The 23,654-nt window shown below is 43.3% G+C and overlaps 1 protein-coding gene across 1 annotated transcript in view; it reads left to right on the plus strand.

The window, feature by feature from the left end:
• The window catches only part of LOC311233659 (ryanodine receptor 1-like), a gene marked incomplete at both ends in the record, with an annotated part of 453,326 nt that overhangs the window by 390,647 nt on the left and 39,025 nt on the right, over positions 1 to 23,654 (plus strand). The window contains 2 exons of the mRNA XM_084320641.1: positions 12,451 to 12,532; positions 13,410 to 14,734. Coding sequence (XP_084176767.1) covers positions 12,451 to 12,532; positions 13,410 to 14,734 — 1,407 coding nt within the window. The remainder of the gene's footprint in view (positions 1 to 12,450; positions 12,533 to 13,409; positions 14,735 to 23,654) is intronic.

Here is a 23,654-nt window from a genome sequence, read left to right on the forward strand (position 1 = left end):
CAACATGAGGGTTCAGTCTAACAGGCGCTAGACACAACATGAGGGTTCAGTCTAACAGGCGCTAGGGCACAACATGAGGGTTCAGTCTAACAGGCGCTAGACACAACATGAGGGTTCAGTCTAACAGGCGCTAGACACAACATGAGGGTTCAGTCTAACAGGCGCTAGACACAACATGAGGGTTCAGTCTAACAGGCACTAGGCACAACATGAGGGTTCAGTCTAACAGGCGCTAGGCACAACATGAGGGTTCAGTCTAACAGGCGCTAGGCACAACATGAGGGTTCAGTCTAACAGGCGCTAGACACAACATGAGGGTTCAGTCTAACAGGCGCTAGACACAACATGAGGGTTCAGTCTAACAGGCGCTAGGCACAACATGAGGTACATTTTAGACCAGAACATTCCGAATACACTGTGCTGGTGCTATTCTTTTCACATGTAAAAAAAAAAAAAAAAAAAAAAAAAAAGCTGCACTCGACTCAACCATATTCTCCAGAATAAGGAGAAAAATGGAAAGGAAAATCCATTATGTGATTGTCCAAATAAAGGAAAATGGTTCTGATGGCTCTGTATTGGTGTGCATTTCCTGGCATGGATTCACTGGTATAGTCTGTATCCCATGATGTATTTCTTTATTGATGAGAGTGAGATTTAGGATGATAATGATTAGATTGATAAGGATTATCATAATGATTAGGATGATAATGATTATCATAATGATTAGGATGATAATGAGTAATATAATGATTAGGATGATATTGAGTATAATGATTAGGATGGTAATGATTAGGATGATAATGATTATAATAATTAGGATGATAATGATTAGGATGATAAGGATGTAATTACCGGTATTAGGATGTAATGATTATAATGATTAAGATGATAATGATAAGGATGTAATGATTAGGATGGTAATGATTATAATGATTAGGATGATAATGACTATAATGATTAGGATGATAATAATGATTAGGGTGATAGTGATTAGGATGATAGTGATTAGGATGATGTCCCAATAAAAACAATAAGGACAAAAGAAACAATAGACCATTACAGACCCACCAGGAAAATATTGTTACTGGTGTTTCCTTCATTTGGACCATACACACACACACACACACACACACACACACACACACACACACACACACACACACACACACACACACACACACACACACACACACACACACACACACACACACACACACACACACACACACACACACACACACACACACACACACACACACACACACACACACACACACACCTACACACACACACCTACACACACTATATGTTAAAATATGTTACAGTAAATGTGGGGAAATGGTGATAGTACACATTTACTGGGAAATGTATACAATGTTCACCAACTCTGTGGTGTATGTGCACATTTCCCTGGCAGGGCGACAATCTATGATGTCATGTACCTCTCTGGAGGTACTATGACAGAGTCTGGAAGGAAAGAGTCCTGAACTGTTAGTCAGCTGGCACGGCACTGGATATAATTATATTATATCCCCCAAATGACAATAGATGTTCTTCGTGGACAATACATTTGACATAAGAATCTATGAAGTCGGCCATATTGGATCTTCTGCCATTTCATATTTTTGGAAAATGTATTCCATTTCCAAATGTGAACAGACACAAAGCCAGATTCAGAATCGAACACGTCCACTATAGGCTACATTACCAGTCTACACAGAGGGATGGACCTCCAGAGCTAAGTTACCAGACAATTCCTTCATTACACCAGAGTGTGAAAAAAAATAAGTTATTCAGACTTCTACACGCCCCTTATGAGAGCCATCTAGAATTAACATATAGGCCAAATTAAAGTGTGTCCCTTATGCTTTCTGCTAATACATAGAATTTCTTAAAACATTTTGCTAATCCTAAAAATTATCCGATCAGCGACTCAAAACCGTGATACGATCTGAACCATAAGTTAACCATAACAGTACCCCTAATATTAGGGTCAAAAGGTGTCATGGAGGATTCAGGCCGTTACGGGGATATACAGTACCCGCTGTCGTCCACCAGTACGGTATACAGTATGTCTAGTATGTATATTTTTTAATTTTCTCCAAAAAAACACAAACATTTCTGGATACAGATAATTTTCTTGGTTGAACAGATACAGATACAAATACAGATAATGACTCCGCACACCCCTAATATCCACATCTGCTTCAGTTATTTGCTAAAACAAAATCACAGTGCCGTGAAGTTGTGGTCGGTAGGTACCGTAACCCTGTACCGTAACTCAAGGACTGTGCCAGACTCTTGTGCCACTGCAGTAAAGCTGTTCACACACACACCAACCGGTAAATTCTCACATTCGCGCTCCCACCAGAAAATGTACACATTCACTGGTTTAATGTACACATTCACCGCAGAGTCTGTGAATGTATATGTACACATTCACCACGGAGTTGGTGAATGTATACTTCCCAGGAAATGTGTACATTCACTGTTTTACCATATTTACCGTAACATGTATACGATCTTATCTTGCATGGAGAAGTTACAATATTATATTGTCTAACAGGTAGCTAGCATACACACTCTGTGTACATATCTAACAGCCTGCAAATGCAGTTCATGTCAAAGATATTTAGTGCATCTGTTAGAAGAATAAAGTGATTTGTGCTACTATTGTGGGGTTGTAAATTTGCTATGAACTTACAAATGGTGGCCACCTGTGCATTAAACAAATAATTTTCAAGCTAGTAGTTTGATCAATTATTTGACATTGTTTGATTGCTATGGTATGTATGTAGTTGTTACCGATCTAAACACATAATGATGGTCATTTTCACAGCAGAATCTGGAATGATGAAATAAAACACAGGATGCTTAATGGTGCACTATGCAGAACATTAAAGGTGCACTATACATTTACATTTAGTCATTTAGCTGACGCTTTTATCCAAAGCGACTTACAAGTTCTGTACGACAAGTCATCAGGAAGGCACAACTCTATCGTCCAGAACATTAAAGGTACACTATTAGGGGTGCACCGATACAGTATATCGGTTGCGTATCGGTATCGGCCAATATGTGCCTTGTTGACTGCAATCGGCCTATCAGCCGATAAGATAATCGATGTCTGATTAAATTAGTCTTTTTCTTTTATTAAATCAACTTTCTTTAATGAATATAACTCATCAGTTTCGTCAACATGAATAATCCAATAAGGGCAAGGTTGGTACGAAAGTGATGGTGATGTATTGATGGAGCGCCGAGTGCCAAGCGGATGCAGATAGGCTACATCATTTATGATAAATGTTTTATTTTATTTTATGATGAGTCATATACTATAATATTAGTGTAGCCTAATCTTTATCGATAGGTTATGTATATAATCTAGTTATATGAGTACTGGCTGAGCGTCTCGCTCTTCGTCATATTGAGATATACCTCATCTCCAGTACCTACTGTACTACATGAACGAAAACAAAGCACCCTTGCACTTGACCAGGCCCCCGCCCCAGTGACCTCCTATAGTCACCAGGCGTGGTCATACTTGCCCTTCCTCGAGAAAAGTTTTCCATCAGGAGAAAACCCCCTCAAGGGACTTCAGGGCTCGCTAAGAGCGAGACGCTCAGCCAGTACTCATATAACTAGGTTATATACATAACCTATCGTTATATACTCGTACTGGCAATCGCGTCTCGCTCTTCGCCATATTGAGATATGGAGCAGACGCGAGGCCCGATAAATGTACCCCCTGAGGACCCGCAAGCCCTACCACCAGGGGGGAGGGGAGTCCCGTCACCCCCCCTTCCTAGTGAAGAGGGTGCGGCAGTCAACTCCACCCAAGTGCGAAAAAGAGGGAACTAGAAACCCCTAAAACGCACAGCACAGGCGGGACCACGTGTGACACATCACCTTATGGCACACACCCACACATCCCTGCTAACCCACCGAAGGGCGGGACGCAGGGGAGGTCCCAGACCTCAGAACCGCCTGGAAGACAGAACCCCCAGTCATGTCCATGATGTAAAACCTAACGAAGGGACCCGGGGAGGACCAGGAGGCCGCAGCACAGATGTCCTCCACCGAGGCCCGCCACCTACCCGCGTAACCCGCGATAGTGGAGGGAGCATGCGCGTTCCGGATGGTGTCGACCACAGAAGGGTCCATCCTCTCCAGACTCACCCTCTCACCAGAGAGGGCCCGCGACGACCAAGGAACAGGCCACGGCGGGGCTAACAAGAGCTGGATCAGGACCGGGAACCACACAGCTGTGCCCCAGTCCGGCGCGAAAACAGGACCAAGGTCCTGCGCTCCTGACGTATCCGCACCAACAACTGACCTATCAGATGTATGGGGGGAAAGAATCCCAGGCGGCCACGGCATCGGTCCCAGACCTGCCCGACTATGTCCGGACGTAATCCCCACTCGTCAGGGTGAGGACCGCCCTGCGACATCACACCTGTACCCACATTCACCCTGCCGGGGATGTGGAGAGCCCTCAGGCTGTGCAGATGGAGAACGCCCATAGCCAGCCGACCGCCGCCCGGTGCAGACGGGGGGAGCGTACTCCTCCCTGTCTGTCGATATACGACGCTGACGTCGTATTGTCCGTCCTGATCAAAACACTGTTTGAGGACCAGAAGGACCGCCTTCAATACCAACACATTGAACGTAGCGCAGACCGTTGGCCCGACGCGTTGGCCCGACGCGTGCCCATGGGGACCCCCCTGGTGAGGGCTCCAGGCCCTCCCCAGAGGGCGAGGTCCCCCAGTATTGACACAGGAACCTTAGCCGCTTCCACTTGCCTCTCACCGGGTCTATTTCCATACTGGAAAACCACCTCCGTATCCTCCTCATGAGGTGAAGAGGAGGCCAAGAGGGACCACGGAATGAGCAGATGCCATCATACCGAGCAGGCGCATCACGGACAGCGCCGTAACCGTCCTAGGACGGAACCTCCCGAGCGTGTCGATAACATGCTCTGAGAGGGATGCCCATAGTACTCCACCTGTTGACTGGGAAGAGGAGTACTCTACTTCCAGTCTACAGCAAACCCCAGGCTGGTGAGGAATTCCACCACCTGCCTGGTATGAGACCTGACGATCCACCTTGACCGCCAAGGACCAGAACGTCGTCAGGGCAGAATACACTTCGTAACCCCTGACGACGCAGAGGCCCCAGTGCGGCCTCCACGCACTTGGTGAAGATGCGGGGAGCCAGAGAAAAGCCGAACGGCAGCCTCTGGTATTCATACGCTAAACCCTGGGACAGGTCCAGGTCCAGCATGGATCTGACACCCCCCCTCCCGATTTCTCGGGCACCAGAGAATACCGGGAGGAAAACGCCACGACGATGGCTTGCTTCGCCCACAGAGATTGGATCTCGTTGACCAGAGCTGTCACTGCTGGTGACCCTGACAATAGGGTCTGTACCAAACCTGAAAACGGGTGGGGTTGTGTAAATACAAGTCCCCGCCTCAGCGTTCTCTCCATCCACCTTGACATATGGTACTGCTGTAGCCATATGTGATGATACTCCCAAACGCACCCGCCACCATTTGGCGCAGGTCCGCTAGGAACTGTAGATAGGCGGCCCGGTCCCACCTGCTGTGCGTAGCCAACCCTGGACCCGCTAACCGTACGAGCAGAGCGTGAGTCGGGACATCGGACCCTGACACTACCCACGAGGCAATCGCACCCAAGGGGGGACCCCGACAGAAAGGGCCGGTTTGATACGGGGGAAGCTGACATCATACTAGGTGACAAAAGCTCCCCCACTGAACACCCCTCCAGAACATGCTGAGGAGTTGTTCTGCAGCTGGACATGCAAGGTGTGAGGCCCCCATGGGTTCCTACACACCGTAGCCCTGCAGTGATAGTACTACCACCCAAATCACGCGCGCCTGCCAGACCACTGCCGATCTTGTGGGAGTGGGAGGCACCAACGTGATACCCGGCCTGGCGAGGTCGGGGAAGCCCGCACTGTTTGCCTCAAAAGGTCTCGAGCCCCCCTGCTGACAACCCTTGTAGTTGACAGACGTAACACCAGGCTCAACCAACACAGCTTATGGTGTGGGAGCCGCTTGACAGCACAACAAACAAACAAATCAGAGCCCCTTTTCCGCTGGTGTTGGGGGAGGGAGTGACCGGAGAGCGGGCTGCACACAGCCGGACAGTGACGTTTTTTTAGGGCGTGCATATCCAATGTAGCCGATCCCTCGGCCGCCAAGGCTGTCGGCCTTGTGGACACCTGTTGACATTGAGCCCAGGGTACCTCAGGCGGGGGAAACATGGCCGCTGGTCGAGGGCCTCGCCACAGCCGCTGGCGAGGCCGTGCTCTCACCTCTGGCTGCGCGGCGTGAGGCGGTGTGGGGCCTAGGTCAAATACCGCCCACGCTCCAGGGAAGATAGCTTGTGCCCACAGAATCTTGGCTGAACAACAACACCATGATCGAACAGGATGGCTTCGTGGTGGTGCGCGGTGACAGGAATAAGCAAAGAGGCAAAAGGAAAGGCGGTGGTCTTTATTAATTCCAGTTGGTGTCATCCTGGTCACATCACAGTTAAAGAACGCCTCTGTTCCCCGGACATTGAACTATTGGCTCTAAGTATGAGACCATACTACCTACCACGGGAGCTAACGCATGTCATCGTGGTCACTGTTTACATCCCACCGAGCGCAGTGGTGGCGTAGGCAAGTGACGTTATCCACTCCATAGTCGCGGGACTACAGACAAAACAGCCGGCCGCATTCGTCCTCATCAATGGGGATTTCAACCATGTCAAGTTGGCCAAAGCATTACATTAGGTTCTGCGAGGGAAGCATTGTACCCACAAAAAGGTATGCTGCTTCCCCAACAAACAATAAACCCTGGATCAACAAGGACAGAAAAAAACAGTAAATTTTGCAGAGTAAATTTGACTGAAACTGAGTCCATTTGAGCCCAAGAGAGTAAGATTTTACTCAGTTTGAGTAAAATTTACTCCGTTTGAGTCAAATTTACTCGGCGAAATTGACTGTGTACTAAACAGGAAAAAGAGGGAAAAAGCCTTTATGGCAGGGGACATTGAGGGGGCCAAGGCTGTCCAAATTAAATTTTGGAAAATCGCATTACTTACTTGTGAGCTATTTGTCTGATTTGCACAAATATTTACTAATACAGTATGTCCGTCCAATAGCAAGGATGCCTACAGTATGACGTTTTTAGTAATTTGGCCCCATGGCGGCACTATTGTCACATAATGAAAAACGTTAACTACTCCTCAACAGCTTGTCCTATCATGATGACATGTGAAATATGTTGTTACTTTGTGATATATCTATTCCTATTCTATTAATATAACTACTTTTTAGATTCCTCCAGAACAGATACTTCGCCTTGGCAGTTCACATGATTCTTATACTAAACCTCATATGTGGCATCTAGTGACCACCATTTTGTTGTATAAAGACAGTTGATTTGGGGTATGGTCAAAAGATTTTATTGAGGATTTCCACTATTTTGGGATTCTACCCTCTGTCGGCAACCGACAGTTTAGTTTGTAAACAAAATTGCCGGCCTTGCCATTGTAAACAACAACTACTTCAACAACAACAACAAATAGTAAGGAAACGGTAAGCTTTCAGCTTCCCAGCTTCAAACATTGTTTGTTTATTCAATTATGAAAAGATAGATTATGTACCAATGTCATAGTGCACCTTTAAAGTAATATTTCACTTTGGAAGGAGGTGGAGGTGGACATGTTCCATTTTCCAGCTCCATAAGTGTGGATACTGTATACCCACTGTATTTCTGTTATTATAATAATAAATAATACATATTTATTAGGGAGTAAAGGAAATAATTACAAAATAGCAAGAATCAGTGCATAAAACAATCAGCAATAATTCAAGAGTCATTACAAAAGGCACATTATTTGTAAAAATATTTTTTTAAAGAAGTGATTTAAAAATATTTTAAGAAGAGCACTCATTTGACCATTTCTCATAACATGAGGTTTATGAAGTGGGTTGTCTTGATCAGCTGGTCTTGGCAGCTGCAAAAAAAGGATATACGAAAATTATTATATAATATACACAATACATTTGCTTCTAATTCCCTGTGTACAAATTAATCCCACTAACTCACCAATTAGGTATTCTTGTGCACATCACTCTCTACTTGAAATTGATAGTTATCCAGGGATTGGAAGCATACCGCTTCCATAGTGGTGAACAGTGGGTACTTTGTAATGGATTATACAATGTGACATACAAATAATTTTAATTACTCAATGAATTGTGATACATGATTTGATTAAAAATGCACAGGCCAAGAGCAGTCCTGGATGAAAACAAGGCAACAAATTACCAACGTTTGGGAGCATTTCCTGGTCGTCTGCTGCTGCAAAATTGAGCTTGCGTTTCTTGTTAACACATTGGGTGCCCATCTATTCACTGTCACGCTTTAAAAGATAGGAGTCTGTCACCTTGTTTGTAGAGCTATAACTATATTCTATATTATAGCTATGGATACAATACTATGGTCATTTGACATTTGACTTTCTTCCGATCAAGATGCAAAAAAGAGAACATTTTTCCATGCATACATTTGCGCGTTATACCGTGGTGAATATAAGTATGTTTTTAGATCGGTCTGGGGTAATTCCTGAAATGCTGAGGAATAGCCTTATGCTGTACTATAACCATTGCCGTTTCTTGCCTGGACCTGCTATTATTCTCAAATCAAATCTATATCATAGGTATTATAGTTTTTTGATGCTTTGATCGCCACCAACGGCATACGTTGTGGACTAACGTTACACACACACTTTCGGATCGAGGTGAAGACATGCTTGGATCAACGCAAGATTGATAAGGTTTCAAAGGGTGATCGATACCGCAGTCTAGCTGGATGCGGCCGGTATTGCACTTTGGCGACCTCAGACTCATTCCCTATGGTAACAACAGGCTCCCTGGATGGATAATGAATAAAAATATCAAAAAAAGGAAAAACTACCCAGAAATGTAAAAAGACATTTTTGGCACTCTACGGTCGGGGCCCAGAAATGTATTAACATGTTTTTGGCACCCAAAGGGTTAAAGGTTTTATAACACCGATTTGCCCTGAATAGGTGACTTGCTCACTCCTTCAGTCCCTGTACCTCCGCACTTTCCCCGTTTTAATTGAGAAATAGAGAGAAATTCTAATTCTGTCATGAAGAGGCACCCAATTTACTCAGCATTAGTTCACAACATACTGTAGATTTGTGTCATAATTCTCATCTTGTGAATGTGTCAAAGATGTGGTGTATTTAAAAACGCTGATAAATCCTCCAGATTAGTTCACGAGGACAAAACACCCTCCTGTAGAAAGACATTTAATTTCCTAGAATTGTAATCCTAAAAATGTACGGCTTAAAAAGGTTGATAAAACTGAGTTTAGGTATGTTTAACCTCCACTACATCTCTGGTTAGAAGATAGCCACCCATTTTACTAGCAGCCCAAATAAATACTACTAATAATAATAATAATAATAATAATAATAATAATAATAATAATAATAATAATAATAATAATAATAATAATAATAATAATAATAATAAGGTAGCTAGGATAATCTTTTTAATGTGATAGTCTTGCTGTTTATAATTTTGTACGATATATTGATCATTTAAATTGTCTTTCACATGGTCAATGCAGGGTAAAGTATGTATTCATTTTATTATTTATTGATATGGTGTTTGGGCTTTTATTCAACGCTGGTTTCCTTTATCAGTTGGTCTTTTACTTGCCTGTCAGCTGCAATAAATGGTGTTTTAATTGCTTAATAAAGGGGGAAAATATTGTTGACAAAATTGATCCACTTGTAGAGTGGGATACATATGAGTAAATGAAAACAACAGTCTGTAGGTACAGATTTAGCTGGTTTTCATTGTTTGTTCTTTACATCAAAGGTGTAAAAAGTCACTAGTAATAGCAGCTAAAATCACGTTTGTCTCTCCAGACCTAATGATGTAGCCACACATTGACACACTGCCTCTGTCTTGACGTATTGGACAACAGTATTATTGTCCGCTGCAATTGCTCTGTACTTACAGTAGTTCTGCCTGAACTGCTAGCTTCATTAAGGTAGCAAGTTATAGTATAGTGACTAGACAGTGACTAAACAGGCTACAATGCTCATTTGCTACAGCTGTTTTTTCGACTGTATAAACGTAATAATGTTGCTCATCTGTGTAAAGTATTGTGTGTTTTGTGCGCAAGGCTTGTTGGCTATGGGATGCAAATGGCTTCAGTAATTTTCGCTTGCTAGCTGTTTGTTAAAGGTGCTATATACAGTAGATAACATTCAGCCACTAGAGCACCAGCATGTCATTTATCCAATCAGGTGTATTCCACATGGGGAAATGGGAAGTAGAGGGAGGGGATACATGTAAACAACAACATTAATTTTATTTATGATAAATTCATTAAACAATCATTTATTTGGGGGAAAGCAATACTTCTATTCTGCACCTTTCTAAAAGCTCTATGGATGTATTATAGACAAATATATATATATATATTATGTAAACGTAAAAAATCTTATCTATAGCACCTTTAACTATGCATTTTTTTCCTCCATGCCTTGGTTGCAGCAAAATTGGTTAACATATGCTCATATGTCTCCCAGAATTAAGATAAAAGAATTTGTCCATCCCATAATGTGTACTGTTTCCCTTGTCAAGCAATTGGCATGAACCATGTATTTTGGAGCTTTGTGCACAATGTATAAGAATCCTTTCATGTTCCCTCTCTTCAAAAGTTAAGAAACATGTCTCGGATTGGACTAAAGGCAAATTGTTCAAAATTAATTTTCACTGCAGACATTGCCCCTGACTTTAAGGCCAATTTCGTTAAGTGTTAAACGCAGGTGACTAGAAGACTTTCTGAGAAAAGGAACTACCCTTTAACCTGCCCTGTTGGAGTACCTACTTTTAATCTTGATACCCGTCCATTCTGTGTGCACCACTTCCAAGGGGTTAGAATGAGTGTGTTTAAATTCACATTAATATTCCGATATTATTCAGGATACTCAAGAATTCAGTTTTTGAGATGCATTTAAACTTAGCCAGAACAAGCTTGTATCATGATGATGAGATACCTAAATATGATGGTTGAATAAACCAGTATTAGCCAGGATACCCAGTATGTTCACCTTATCCCATTTCCTATTGGTTGTCGCAGTCTTTATAAGTTCTGTTTTCGTAGTAATATTCAGCATCTTCTGTGTATTCAGTTATACATGGATATTCTTGATTGGGATATAAATATGCATATAAGTAGCATATCCCAATGAATGCCTTAATAACCAGGATATGAGCTAGTGTTCGGAATACTGTGTGTATGTAGACATAGTCAGTGTTGTTGCATCGTGCCTTTTTCCTCACTAACCATGAAGCATGAGGGGATGTGCTCTTCCTTTGTGGTGTTGTGGCCAACTCTGTTATTGATTGTAAATGGAAGTGAATGCCTTTTGCAACTTATTTAAACAAATGGATTAATGGATCTGGAGAATGAAATAATGAATCTTGAGAATGAAATAATGGATCTGGAGAAGTTAGTTAAAGTTGCATTCTGCAATTTGGGGAGAGAAGTTTGTTTATATTCACAGAGCCTGTAATTAGTTTACAAAACATATTTTTACTTCTTAGAATTATCTTATGTCATCATAAATCAAAATGAAATCATTTTGAGGCACTGTGAACTAAATATTAGCCTTGAAGATATTGAAATACTTTCAAATTAATATGTAGGCTATTAAGAAATACTTTCTTTAAACAGTGTTTGTTTAGAATTCTGAGTTTCATATTTCTCTTCCAGACCTACAATGTTCACTTTTAAACTCACTGCTTTTGTACAAACACTGCCCTTTGTCCCGAGTGTGCGCTTTCGATTTTGCTTGACAGTAGTGCATGAGGTTTGAGATTAAAGGGCAATTTGCTAGCATGAATGATGTATGTGGAAAGCATGAACAAAATGTACAGCTGTGACAATCTAACATACATTATTTGTTCAAAAGAAATGATTCCTCAATTCTGTGATCAGACATATAATGTATTTGATAGACACATGACATTTTAATATTTCATAAAAGAAAAGTGAAGGATGATCTTTGAAGTTGAGGTAGGTGACTTTCAGCTATCTCCTCCTGATAATATGTACAGTTTTAATAAATCTTTAGCAGCTTTCAGTTGCATAATCAATTGTTTATGTAATCCAATGTTTATGCATAATACAATTTTATTTTGTGTAACTTTGACATTATAACGGGTATTGGGTTACCTTAGGTTCCCAGAAAATAAAATAATAGCCATGATGGTTGCATCCTTTAGAGATTTAGACTGTAATATGTGAACTTACAATATGTTAAACACATTTTAAATCATTATTTCGTAAGATGCACTATGTTTCTTTTTATATTGTTATAGGACTCCAGCCAGATTGGTCTGCTAAAGGAACTTCTTGACCTTCAGAAAGACATGGTTGTTATGCTGCTGTCACTGTTGGAGGGTAAAAGAGCATCTCCTGGTGGTTTAACCTTGTCAATTGTCCCCCATTGTATTAAAGATGCTGGTCTGAGAAAACATGAAACTCCAAAACATCAGCACATAAAGATATAGCTATACTACTGAGCACATTTATGATATAGCTATACTACTGAGTAAATAACGTCAGCACATTTATGATATAGCTATACTACTGAGTAAATAACATCAGCACGTTTATGATATAGCTATAATACTGAGCATGTTTATGATATAGCTATACTACTGACTCTGAGTAAATAACATCAGCACGTTTAAGATATAGCTATAATACTGAGCACATTTATGATATAGCCATACTACTGAGTAAATAATGTTCTATACTACTGAGTAAATAGTGTTCTATACTGAGTAGCTACATAATGTTCTAAGAGGATAACATTTGATGAAATTGGAAACAAGATTTAAAGACACTACTAGGAGTGTTTTGATATCAATATAATTTGTAAATTCAATGTTGATACTTTGACAACATTGCTGCAGAAACATGTTGAGCCTGATGATGAGACACTACGAGTCCATTGTTATCATCTATATTTTATTGATATTATGTACGACCAAGTCGGACTCACAGGAGTTCTGCTGAACAGCATTACGGCACAAAAAACAAAAGTCACTTTCCTAATAAAAATAACTCCAACTGGAAGAGACAGGTTTATGGGAAATATGGTCTGAGAATTAGACCACCAATTGTTTATTTTACTATAATTATACCAAGGTATCTATTTGTTCTGAAATGTTCCTTTTAGTAGTAGTAATATTAGCTAATTATTATTGTATGGGTAAGGTTTTTCTTACCAAAACCAAAAAGTGTAGCTTTAATTCTTCTCCATGTGTTTCAGGAAACATAGTGAATGGCACCATTGCCCGTCAGATGGTTGACATGTTGGTGGAGTCCTCCAGTAATGTGGAGATGATCCTCAAGTTCTTTGACATGTTTCTCAAACTGAAGGACATTGTGGCCTCAGACGCTTTCCGCGATTCTGTCACTGACCCTCGAGGACTGATCTCCAAGAAGGATTTCCACAAGGCCATGGACAGTCAGAAGCAGTACTCCCCTTCAGAGATCCAATTCCTGCTGTCCTGCTCAGAGGCCGATGAGAATGACATGATTAATTATGATGAATTTGCCAACCGCTTCCAGGAGCCTGCCAAGGACATTGGTTTCAACATTGCAGTGCTGCTCACAAACCTTTCCGAACATGTTCCCCATGACACCAGGCTGAAGAACTTCCTGGAACAGGCAGAAAGCGTACTGAACTACTTCCGCCCCTTCCTGGGCCGCATTGAGATCATGGGCGCCAGCAGGAAAATTGAGCGCATCTACTTTGAGATCACTGAAGTGAACCGTAAACAATGGGAGATGCCCCAAGTCCGAGAGTCCAAGCGACAGTTTATTTTCGACGTGGTCAACGAAGGAGGCGAGTCAGAGAAGATGGAGATGTTCGTCAATTTCTGTGAGGACACCATCTTTGAGATGAACATAGCTTCACAGATTTCGGGGGAGGAAGAAGAGGGGGAAAAGGAGGGGGATGACGATGACTGGCCAGAGGCCGGAGGGGAAGGAGGACCAGGAGGGGCAGCTGGCGGAGCAGGAGACGAGGAGGGCAACGGAGAGGAGGGGCAACCGGAGTCGAGCTCCGCCTTCGCAGACTTCATCAACAGCATGCTGAGCTTCTTTGATATTTTCACCTTCCGTAACCTTCGTCGACAGTATCGCCGCGTGAGGAAGATGAGCATCAAGGAGATCGTGGTGGCCTTGTCCACTTTCTTCTGGACCATCCTGATGAGCATACTGCACTTAATATACAGTGTGTGCAAGGGTTTCTTCATGCTTATCTGGCAAACCCTGTTCGGAGGTGGCCTGGTGGAGGGAGCTAAAAACATCACCGTGATGGAGATCCTCACCAGCATGCCGGACCCCACGCAGGACGACGTCCACGGGGATCTGCCAGGAGAGCCAAGGGCGGGGGAAGAGCAAGAGGCAGGAGGCGTGGCTGAAACCGGAGACACGGGATGTGGAGAAGAGGAAGAGGAGGATACTCAAGAAAAGGAGGGTGGGAGGGTAGCTGGTATCGATGCTCCAGGTGGACTTGGAGACATGGGTTTGGAGGCTGCTGTTGATCCTCCAACACCGGAAGGGAGTCCGATAACAAAGAGAAAACAGGTGAGGTCACATTGATACTGAATGCTCTCCATGCTTGATTGATTGATTGAAAACTTTATTAACAGATTGCAGAATGGGTACAATACAGTACGGCTCAATACACACAATTGTTAACACATTGACCGCCAGCTGCAGGGGGCGCTGATCCCCCTTCAGTGCCAGGTCTTTATTCAATGGATATAGTTTTAGAATGGCAAACTTGCGAGTCCTAAAACTATATTTTATATTATAGCTATGGATCTAATAATGCCGTCGACTGTCAGTGAGTTGCTTCTGGTCAACATGCAAAAAGCAGATTGTTTTTTCATCCGTACATTTCCGTTTTATACTGTTTTGAATGTGGGTATGGTTTGGGTGATTCTGAGTAATTCCAGGGAAAGACGAGAAAAAGGAATTTTTTTAATTTATTTTTTCACTTTTTTTAATTTTTTTTGCATAAACATAGTTACATTAGTAATATGACACCCACCACCACAGGACAAGACAGTGTTGTATGGTGGGGGGGGGGGAGCGAGCTGTATTTGCTCTTGATATGTCAGGTCTGTTTTGATTGTGTCATGGCAGTCTTTAACCGTCTGACGGCTCATATGATGTCCATTTCGACCAGCGTCTGTCGTATGTCTCGGCCTTCAATCTCAGCAGGAATGTCATTTTTTCCATCTCGCTTATCTCCTCCACTATGCCCCTCCATGTCTCTTTGTCTGGAGCGGCTTCTTTGAGCCAGCTCCTTGTGATGGCCTTCTTACCAGCTATTGTCATGATTTTGAACAGATACAAGTCTTCATTGTGTATGGTCTTCTCTGTGATCAGACCCAGGTATATCAGCTGGGGTTCCATGGGGAATTCATAGCTAAGAATTCTGTACATTTCCTGTGTAACACTCTTCCAAAATGGTTGCACTTAATCACATAACCAGAATATGTGAGAGTGGTTGGCATTCATCTGTCCACACTGTCTCCAGCAGGGTTGTTGCCCTTTTAATTGTTTACTCTTAATTTGCGGTGTGATAAAAAATCTCATCACATTTTTCCAACCGAATTCTCTCCATCCTCTAGAGCAGACCTGGGCATTGTACGGCCCGCGGGCCGGATCCGGCCCGCGGGATGATTCTGACCGGCCCGCGAAAGATTACATTATAATAAAAAAAAATTAAAAAAAAATTAAAAAAAAATATTTTTTTAATATTTTTTTTAATTATTTTTTTTTAACTTTTTTTTTCCGTGTCAACGTTCACACGCACAGTATACGCTTAGGAGACATGCTCAGAAGATGTTGGTTCTCTTTGGATCCACCTACATATGTGAACAGACATTCTCAGTCATGATGTTTACCAAGTCCAGGTACAGATCCTCTCTCACTGATGAACATCTGGCAGCTGTGCTTCGCATCTCCACCTCAGACATGCAACCTGACTTTGATGGACTTGTTAAAGCTCAACAGAGACTGGATTTCTCACACTGAATGAAAAAAAAGAACTGAAGAACACTAAAATGTGGAAATATAACAAGTGAAATGGGACACTTGATCCTTTTTTTTCTTTTTTTTGCACAGTTCTGAAAACATAAAATGTTTAATATAGGCATGTAAAGTAAAAAAGGCTACAAAACTGGGACACTTTTCTTTACACAGTTCAGTGACATGTCTTGTTTATTTTTGCTATAAGATGATGTGATGTCTTTAGAAAGCTAAGAAAATCCTTGTTTCAATAGTATATGAAACTCAAAATTCCCTTTGTTATTAATGTTTCACATTTTGTTCATCATTTTGGAAATAAATTCTATTTGAATAAATGATATTTTTGAAATAATAACATACACTCTTACCAGGGGTCAAAACAATGCCATTTACTGCTTTTTATATAGAAATAAAATGTATATTATGCATAATTGAGTTTGGAATTTTGGCCCGGCCCCCCAACATATTTTCAGTTGCTCATTCGGCCCCCCGGGAAAAATAATTGCCCACCCCTGCTCTAGAGCTAGTGGATGAGTGTTGTGTCTCACATATAGAATGCCAATCATCCTCCGTCAAGATTATACTCAGTTCACTTTCCCATTTCGTCTTCACATTATATGAATCACAGTTGTTACGAGCTTGTAAACTTTTGTACATTTCCGATACTATTTTCACTGGAGTTTGCGTATACGCTATCTCCATCATTGCCACCACCCCGTTACCACCTACTGATATCCCATTCTTGACTTCTGTATCATAGAAGTGTCGCAGCTGTAGATATCTAAACAAATTGTCATTTCCCAAGTCAAATTTTCTCTTAAATTGCTCAAAAGACATGAAGTTATGGTTCTCTAAGAGTGTACATATGGCTGTTATACCTCTATCCCTCCACCCGTCAAAAGTGGCGTCCAGTGCTCCCGGGCTGAAGCCTGGGGTCTGGGAAGGCCAAATCAGAAGTCTACTGTCTTTTGATTTGTATTTCCTGACCACCTCATTCCAAACCATCAGTGTGTGGTCCACTATTGAATTATTTCCCTGTTTTGTTGTGTGTTCTTTCCCACCCAATCTGGCCTGAGGTTGGACACGTCCTAGGTGGGTCTCTATGTCCTTCCACCTGGCCCTGTATGCTCTTGAGCACCAGTAAACTGCATACCTCAGCTGGGCTGCATAGTAGTATTCCTTTAGATTAGGTAGTGTCAGGCCTCCTCCCTCTTTTTCAATTTGCAATGTTTTGAATTTCACCCTAGGTCTGCCCCCCGCCCATATGAACCTAGAGATCTGTCTGTCCCATGCTATGAACTGTGAGTCTGGGACCTTGACTGGTAGTGAGAGGAAGAGATACAACAGCCTTGGCAGAATATTCATTTTGATCACTTCTATTCTGGTACTGAAATCCATCACGTGTGTAGCCAATCTCGACCAGTCCTTCTGTAATTTATCATTAATCTTATTGTAGTTAGCCGCTTCTAATTTGTGCATATCCTTGGTGATAATCACTCCCAGGTAGGTCATTGATTCAGCTTCCCAGTTCAGTTTGTAATCATTCCTCATTCCACTACTGGGTGAGAAGTTGTAAGTGAGAATCTGGGTTTTTACGACATTCAGCTTGTATCCTGACATCCAGCCATAATCATCTAGTATGGTCATTAACTTGGAGAAGGTCAAACTTGGGTTCTGGAGGTATATTATAATATCATCCGCGAAAAGGCCTATCCTGTGTTCCCCCCTTGCTATTCTAACACCCTTAATTTCTTTACTTTCTCTAATGGCTTGGGCTAATGGTTCTACGAAAATCGCGAAGAGGGCGGGGCTTGCACAACATCCCTGGCGCGTCCCTCTGAACAGTTTGAATCTGTCCGACAAGCTACCGTTAATCTTTACTCTGGCATTTGGATTGTCGTATAGAGCTCTTATACAGCTGATGAATTGTTCGTCGAATCCAAATCTTTCCAAAACCCTAAACAGGAAGGACCACCTGACCCTGTCGAAGGCCTTTTCCGCATCTAAGCTCACTAGGGCTGCCGGGAGTTGTTGTTTTTCCACCTGTTCTATCACATGCAAAGTGCGCCTAACATTGTCCTGTGTCTGTCTGCCTATTATGAACCCTGTCTGGTCCTCGTGAATCAGGTCAGGGAGGATGTCCTCCATTCTCCTAGTCAGTATAGATGTGAACAGCTTGTAATCCCCATTTAACATCGATATGGGACGATATGATTCGCAATGCTCCTTATTCTTCCCTTCTTTTGGTATAACTGCTATCACCGCCTCTTTCCAGGACGGGGGGGCTTCTGCCTTTTCAAGTGTCCAGTTAAAAGAATCTAGCATTACTGGGGCCAGGTCTTCTTTAAAGATTTTGTACCACTCGTTTGGAAATCCGTCGCTCCCTGGTGTTTTGTTTGCTTTCAGTCTTCCTATGGCTATATCTAGTTCTTCCTTTGTGATGGGGGAGATCAAGGCTTTATTCTCTATTTTCCCTATACTCGGGAGATCCAGGGATGCTAAAAACTGTAAAATGTTCTCCTCGTCTTCCATCTCGGGTTGCGAGTACAACTTTTCATAGTATTCCTTGAATATACGTTGAATTTCTTCAGGTTCATAAATCGCTTCTCCTGTTTGGGATTCCCTGATCTTGTGAATAAAGTGTCTACTCTGCTGGGCCCTGAGTCGTTTTGCTAATATCTTGGTTGCCCTCTGGCCTGATTCATAGAAGGTTTGTTTTGTGTATCTTAAATTCTTCTCTAGCTCTCCCTTTCCCATCTCCTCAAGCTGTGATTTTATCCCCTTCATCTGTTCCCTGTCACCCCCCCCCCCCTCCCCTCCCTGCAGCTGTTGCTCGAGTTTTCTCAAATCTCTCTGTAATTGATGATATTTCATTTGCCTATACTTATTCAATTGTGCAGTCTTTGAGATTAGGTATCCCCTCATAATTGCCTTGATTGTGTCCCATAGGATGGTCGGTTTCACTCGGCTGTCCACATTATTTTTAATAGATTCGGTTATCTCCCTCCTGACCTGATCCCCAAGTTCAGCCTCCAAAGTGTGTCTCGCTCTCTGTTGTTCAAGTATATGGTCAGAATATACCATATTGTGATCTGAGATATTTGCCATTCCTATCGAGCAGTTCTCCACCCTGTGTCTCTCTCTCTTATCTATTAAAAAGAAGTCTAGCCTAGAGTGTACCTTGTGCGTCGCAGAGTAATGAGTATAGTCCCTTTCTCCTGCATTTAGGTTTCTCCATACCTCCATCATTCCCGCATCACTAATCAGGATATTCAAGTCCTTTGATCTCTGAGAGTTGTGTCTGGATTTACTTGTTGTGTCTAGTCAATAATTCAATATAGTATTCCAGTCCCCTGCACATATCAGTATCCCTTCCGCCTCAGAGGCTATTGTGTCAAATAAGAGTCTGAAAAAACTTCTGTCGCTCTCGGGGGGGGGGGGGGGGGGGGTGTATGTGTTCACTAGTGTCATCATTACGTTATCTATTTTACATGTAACTATCGAGTATCTCCCTTCTCTATCCTTTTTCTCTTTTATCAGTTCAAAATTTAGAGAGTTCGAAATCAGGGTTGCCACCCCTCTCTTCCTATTATTTTTGCAAGAACTAGAAAATGTATTTCGATATCCAAACTTTTTCAACTTTTCATGCTCTATTTTTGACATGTGTGTTTCTTGCAGGAAGATCACTTGTGTCTTCTCTCTTCTGATTTTTGTCATAATTCTACTTCTCTTAACTGGGTTGCTAAGACCGTTGACGTTCAAAGATGCCATTTTCAAGTTATGGTTTCCCGACATTCCTTTTCCAGTTCTTGCATACATTAGCGGCTCCCCTTACCAGACATTTTCTCCCGACATTAAACATGTAACATTTAGCACACATAGTGACCTCCAAACAAGGGGGGAACACCCACTCCTCTTCAGTACTTATCCCGTTGGTATGTGTGAGGGAAAGCCCCTCGTAGGGAGAGGGCCCTTCGCTAAGGGTGTAAGACAAGGTGACAAACTGAAACCCCCCCATCCCTTAATCCAACGTTAACCAATAAAGAAAACCTACGCTAATAAAAATTACCTATTTGAACATTACCACGGCCGTCATGACCGGTCCGTAGGATTCCACTCATTGTTATTTACGACGTATGTATTCGCTGAGTTTCTCTCTCGCCCTCAGTGCTGCTACTCGACCCGTATGCCTGCCTGGTGTTGGTGCCGGTGCCTGGTGCCCGCTTTCCTCGCCTCTGCGTTCCCTCTCCTCCAGGGCTGTACGTTAACTTTTTTTGCACATAGCACTGGTGCTACAGAGGTTGATAGTTTTGTAGTACAGGCCAAAATCTTGTAGCACGAGTATAAAACGTCTCTAAAATCACAAGTAGTGCAGTTCATTACTTAAATAGGTATGTGACTGGCAAAGGACATGAATCTTGCATACAGGGCACACAAAATCCAAACTTTAACAAGAAATGCTTTCAGACAAATACTTTCTTTATTTGCCCAAAAAAACCGAAGTATGTTGTGAAGTGTATAGATAGATGTGAAATGTATAGATGTAGCAGTACTGTCTATCTGTATGTTGTGTATGTCATATGTTATGATGAATTGAAAATGGGGGACCCTGATGTAAACAAGATGAAAGTCTTTCTCTGGTCTGCATCCCCTTAACAATTGTGTGTATTGAGCCGTACTGTATTGTACCCATTCTGCAATCTGTTAATAAAGTTTTCAATCAATCAATCAAGTTAACTTTGAACCTCGGTTGTCAAGCCGCGTCAATGTTGTGTATGCATCTGAGTGGCATCACAACGGTGTTCACTGTGCCTTTAAGACGGCACGGTGGCCTTACGACAGTGCTGTGGACGGACGTGCAGGCCATGCCGTATGTTTCTAGGGGGCGGCTGTTGTGGGGAGAGGAAGACAAGAGTGCGGCTTGTTCATGTGGGAGGGTGGATTTTGAGAGGTGCGCCGAGTGGCGGCGTCTGCGTCCGTCGGAACTGTGCAACGACGACATGCGTGGGAGTAGTAGTCGGTGGTGGGAGGCGACCGGTGAAGTTAGAAAGGATCGGGAACAGCGAAGACCTTGCGATTGGTGGCCCCGGCCTGTGGACGGCTGTCCAGGGTATTGGGAGGATCGTGATGGAAGTAAATGGTGTGAGAAGGGCGAGGAAGATAGCGGTAGGGATGAGAATGGCCATGATGAAGGGAAGGGGACGAGTGGGGCCAGTATGGAGTGTAGTGGGGAAGAGAGTGGGGGAGAAGAGTGGAAAGAGGTGGGGAAGAAGAGTAGGGAAAGTGAGGGGAAGGGGAGTAAGAGGAAGAAAGAGAGGGGAGATAGCTTGAGTGGGTCAGAGGATGAGGGTAGAGGGCAGGGTTTTGTAGGGTTGAATGTAGTGGTGCGATTTGAGGGAGAAGACGGAGTTAGGGGTATAGAGCCGAGGCAGCTGTCGAAGCTCATTAAAGCGCAGTTAGGTGAGGTAAGGTACGGAAAGGTGTTGGGGGATGGGAACTTGTTTATAGGGTGTGTAAGTGTAGTGCAGGTAGAGAGGGCAAGGGAAATGAAGAGCATTGGCAAAGTGGTTATCTGTGAAGTAGCGATAGTAGGGGAGAAAGGGGATGGTGGTTGCAAGGGGGTGATTGGTGGAATTCCAATTACGGTTAGTATGGAGCAGCTGTTAGGAGATTTGAGGAGTGACGAACGTAATGGGAAAGTTAAGAGTGTAGAGAGGATGAAGAGAGGGGCAGAGAAGGAGGAGACAGGGACGATAGTCGTTCAGTTTGAGGGTGAGGTTAGTCCGAAAGTGGTATTTTTAGGGTATTTGGCATATAGGGTTAGGGAGTTTGTGCCGAATCCGTTGAGGTGTTACAGGTGCCAGGAGTTTGGACATATAGCTAAGTGGTGTAGGAAGGGACAGAGATGTGGTAGATGTAGTGGGGAGCATAAGTATGGGGAGTGTGAACAGGGAGTGGAGCCGAGGTGTTGTAGTTGTGGTGGGAAGCATAGTGTAGCGTATTGGGGTTGTGAGGCGATGAAACTAGAGGTAATGGTCCAGCAGGTGCGAAGGGAAGGTAGGATTTCATATGCAGAGGCAGCTAGGAAGGTAGGACAGGGAAAGCAAGACAAGGGACAGGGGTTTAGAGAAGGGCAGTTGGCAGTATGGATAGTGCAGGAGGATCAGGGGAAGCAAGATAGGGGGCAGGGTTTTAGGAAAGGGCATCTGTCAGTAGAGGAAGTTCAGGCGGAGAAAGAGAGGGTGTTTAGGGAGAAGTTGGATATGGTGGCCTTTGTGGCAGGAGTAGTGAATACAACAGCGACGGTTAGCAGTAGGACAGAGAGGACTAGGTTGATAGTTCTAGCAGCAGTGGGACACTTGGGTATGAAGGGGTTGACAGTGGAGGATGTTATGAGGGAGTTACAGAGGGTGGCTGATCAAGTAGCGTTAGAGAAGGGGGGTGTGAGTGAGCGAGTAGTTCAGAGTCAGGCCACGGGGGGCGAAGCATGTATCGCAGAGGGGGTATCAGTCAGGAGGAAGCAGTGTTAGCTGCACATCATTGGACAATGTGGGGGATGAAGGATTCCAGTAGATGGCGGTAGAGTAGAAGGAGAAGAGAATTTGTGAGAAGGTCGAACAGTTAGGCAGCAATACGCCGAAAGGTGTCTAGTCTGCCGGAAACCACACGAAGAAGAAGAAGACGACAGTGCTGTGAAGTACCGTCAAGTGTTGTGGTAACGTCAGTTGGGTTGGTGTGCTGTTGTGCACAGCTAGCCCCTTTCGTGACTGCGATGTGCAAGCCAGGGGCTTTTGAGCATGAAATAAAATGTCTAACCTTACGTCGTAGTCCGGTGCGTTTTTGGAAACATTATAGACTATAGTCATAACAGATACACCTAGCTAACATGGGGCTGGCTGCTTTGAGCACACGCGCACACGGGGCTAACCGCTAACGTTAGCTAGCAAGCAGCTATAGCTAAAACGCTAACTAGAAGCTAACCACTGTATACAGTTCCAATAGACTTAACATACACCTCTGTGATTTAAATGTGTCCTTGCCTTAGACTCGAGGGTTGTACTAGGGTTGGATGCAGACATGCAGTTCCCCGTTGGTCAGTCTGTCTGTTTTCCATCTTCTGCTGTTAACGTTATCTGTTTGCGAGTGCTTCCTTGACTGATGGCTAGTACCGCAGGACTTTTATTCAACATTCTATATTTCCGCGGGGTGGCGAGTACTGCGGGAACTTTTATTAAACATTATATATGTCCGCGGGTTGGCCAGTACTGCGGGAACTTTTATTAAACATTCTATGTCGCCGTGGCCCATTCAACTTAATACCGTCACTCTTTTCTTTTTCTTTTTTTGCCATACGGGCCATTACATCGCACCAGTGCTACTGAAGTCAATCCATTCATCGCACAGACTGACGTCAGTGTAGCACGTGCGACATATATATCACACTGTACAGCCCTAGTCTCCTCCA

This window comes from Notolepis coatsorum, assembly GCF_963971535.1.
Source record: "Notolepis coatsorum genome assembly, chromosome: 8".
In the NCBI taxonomy this organism is placed as follows: Eukaryota; Metazoa; Chordata; class Actinopteri; order Aulopiformes; family Paralepididae; genus Notolepis; species Notolepis coatsorum.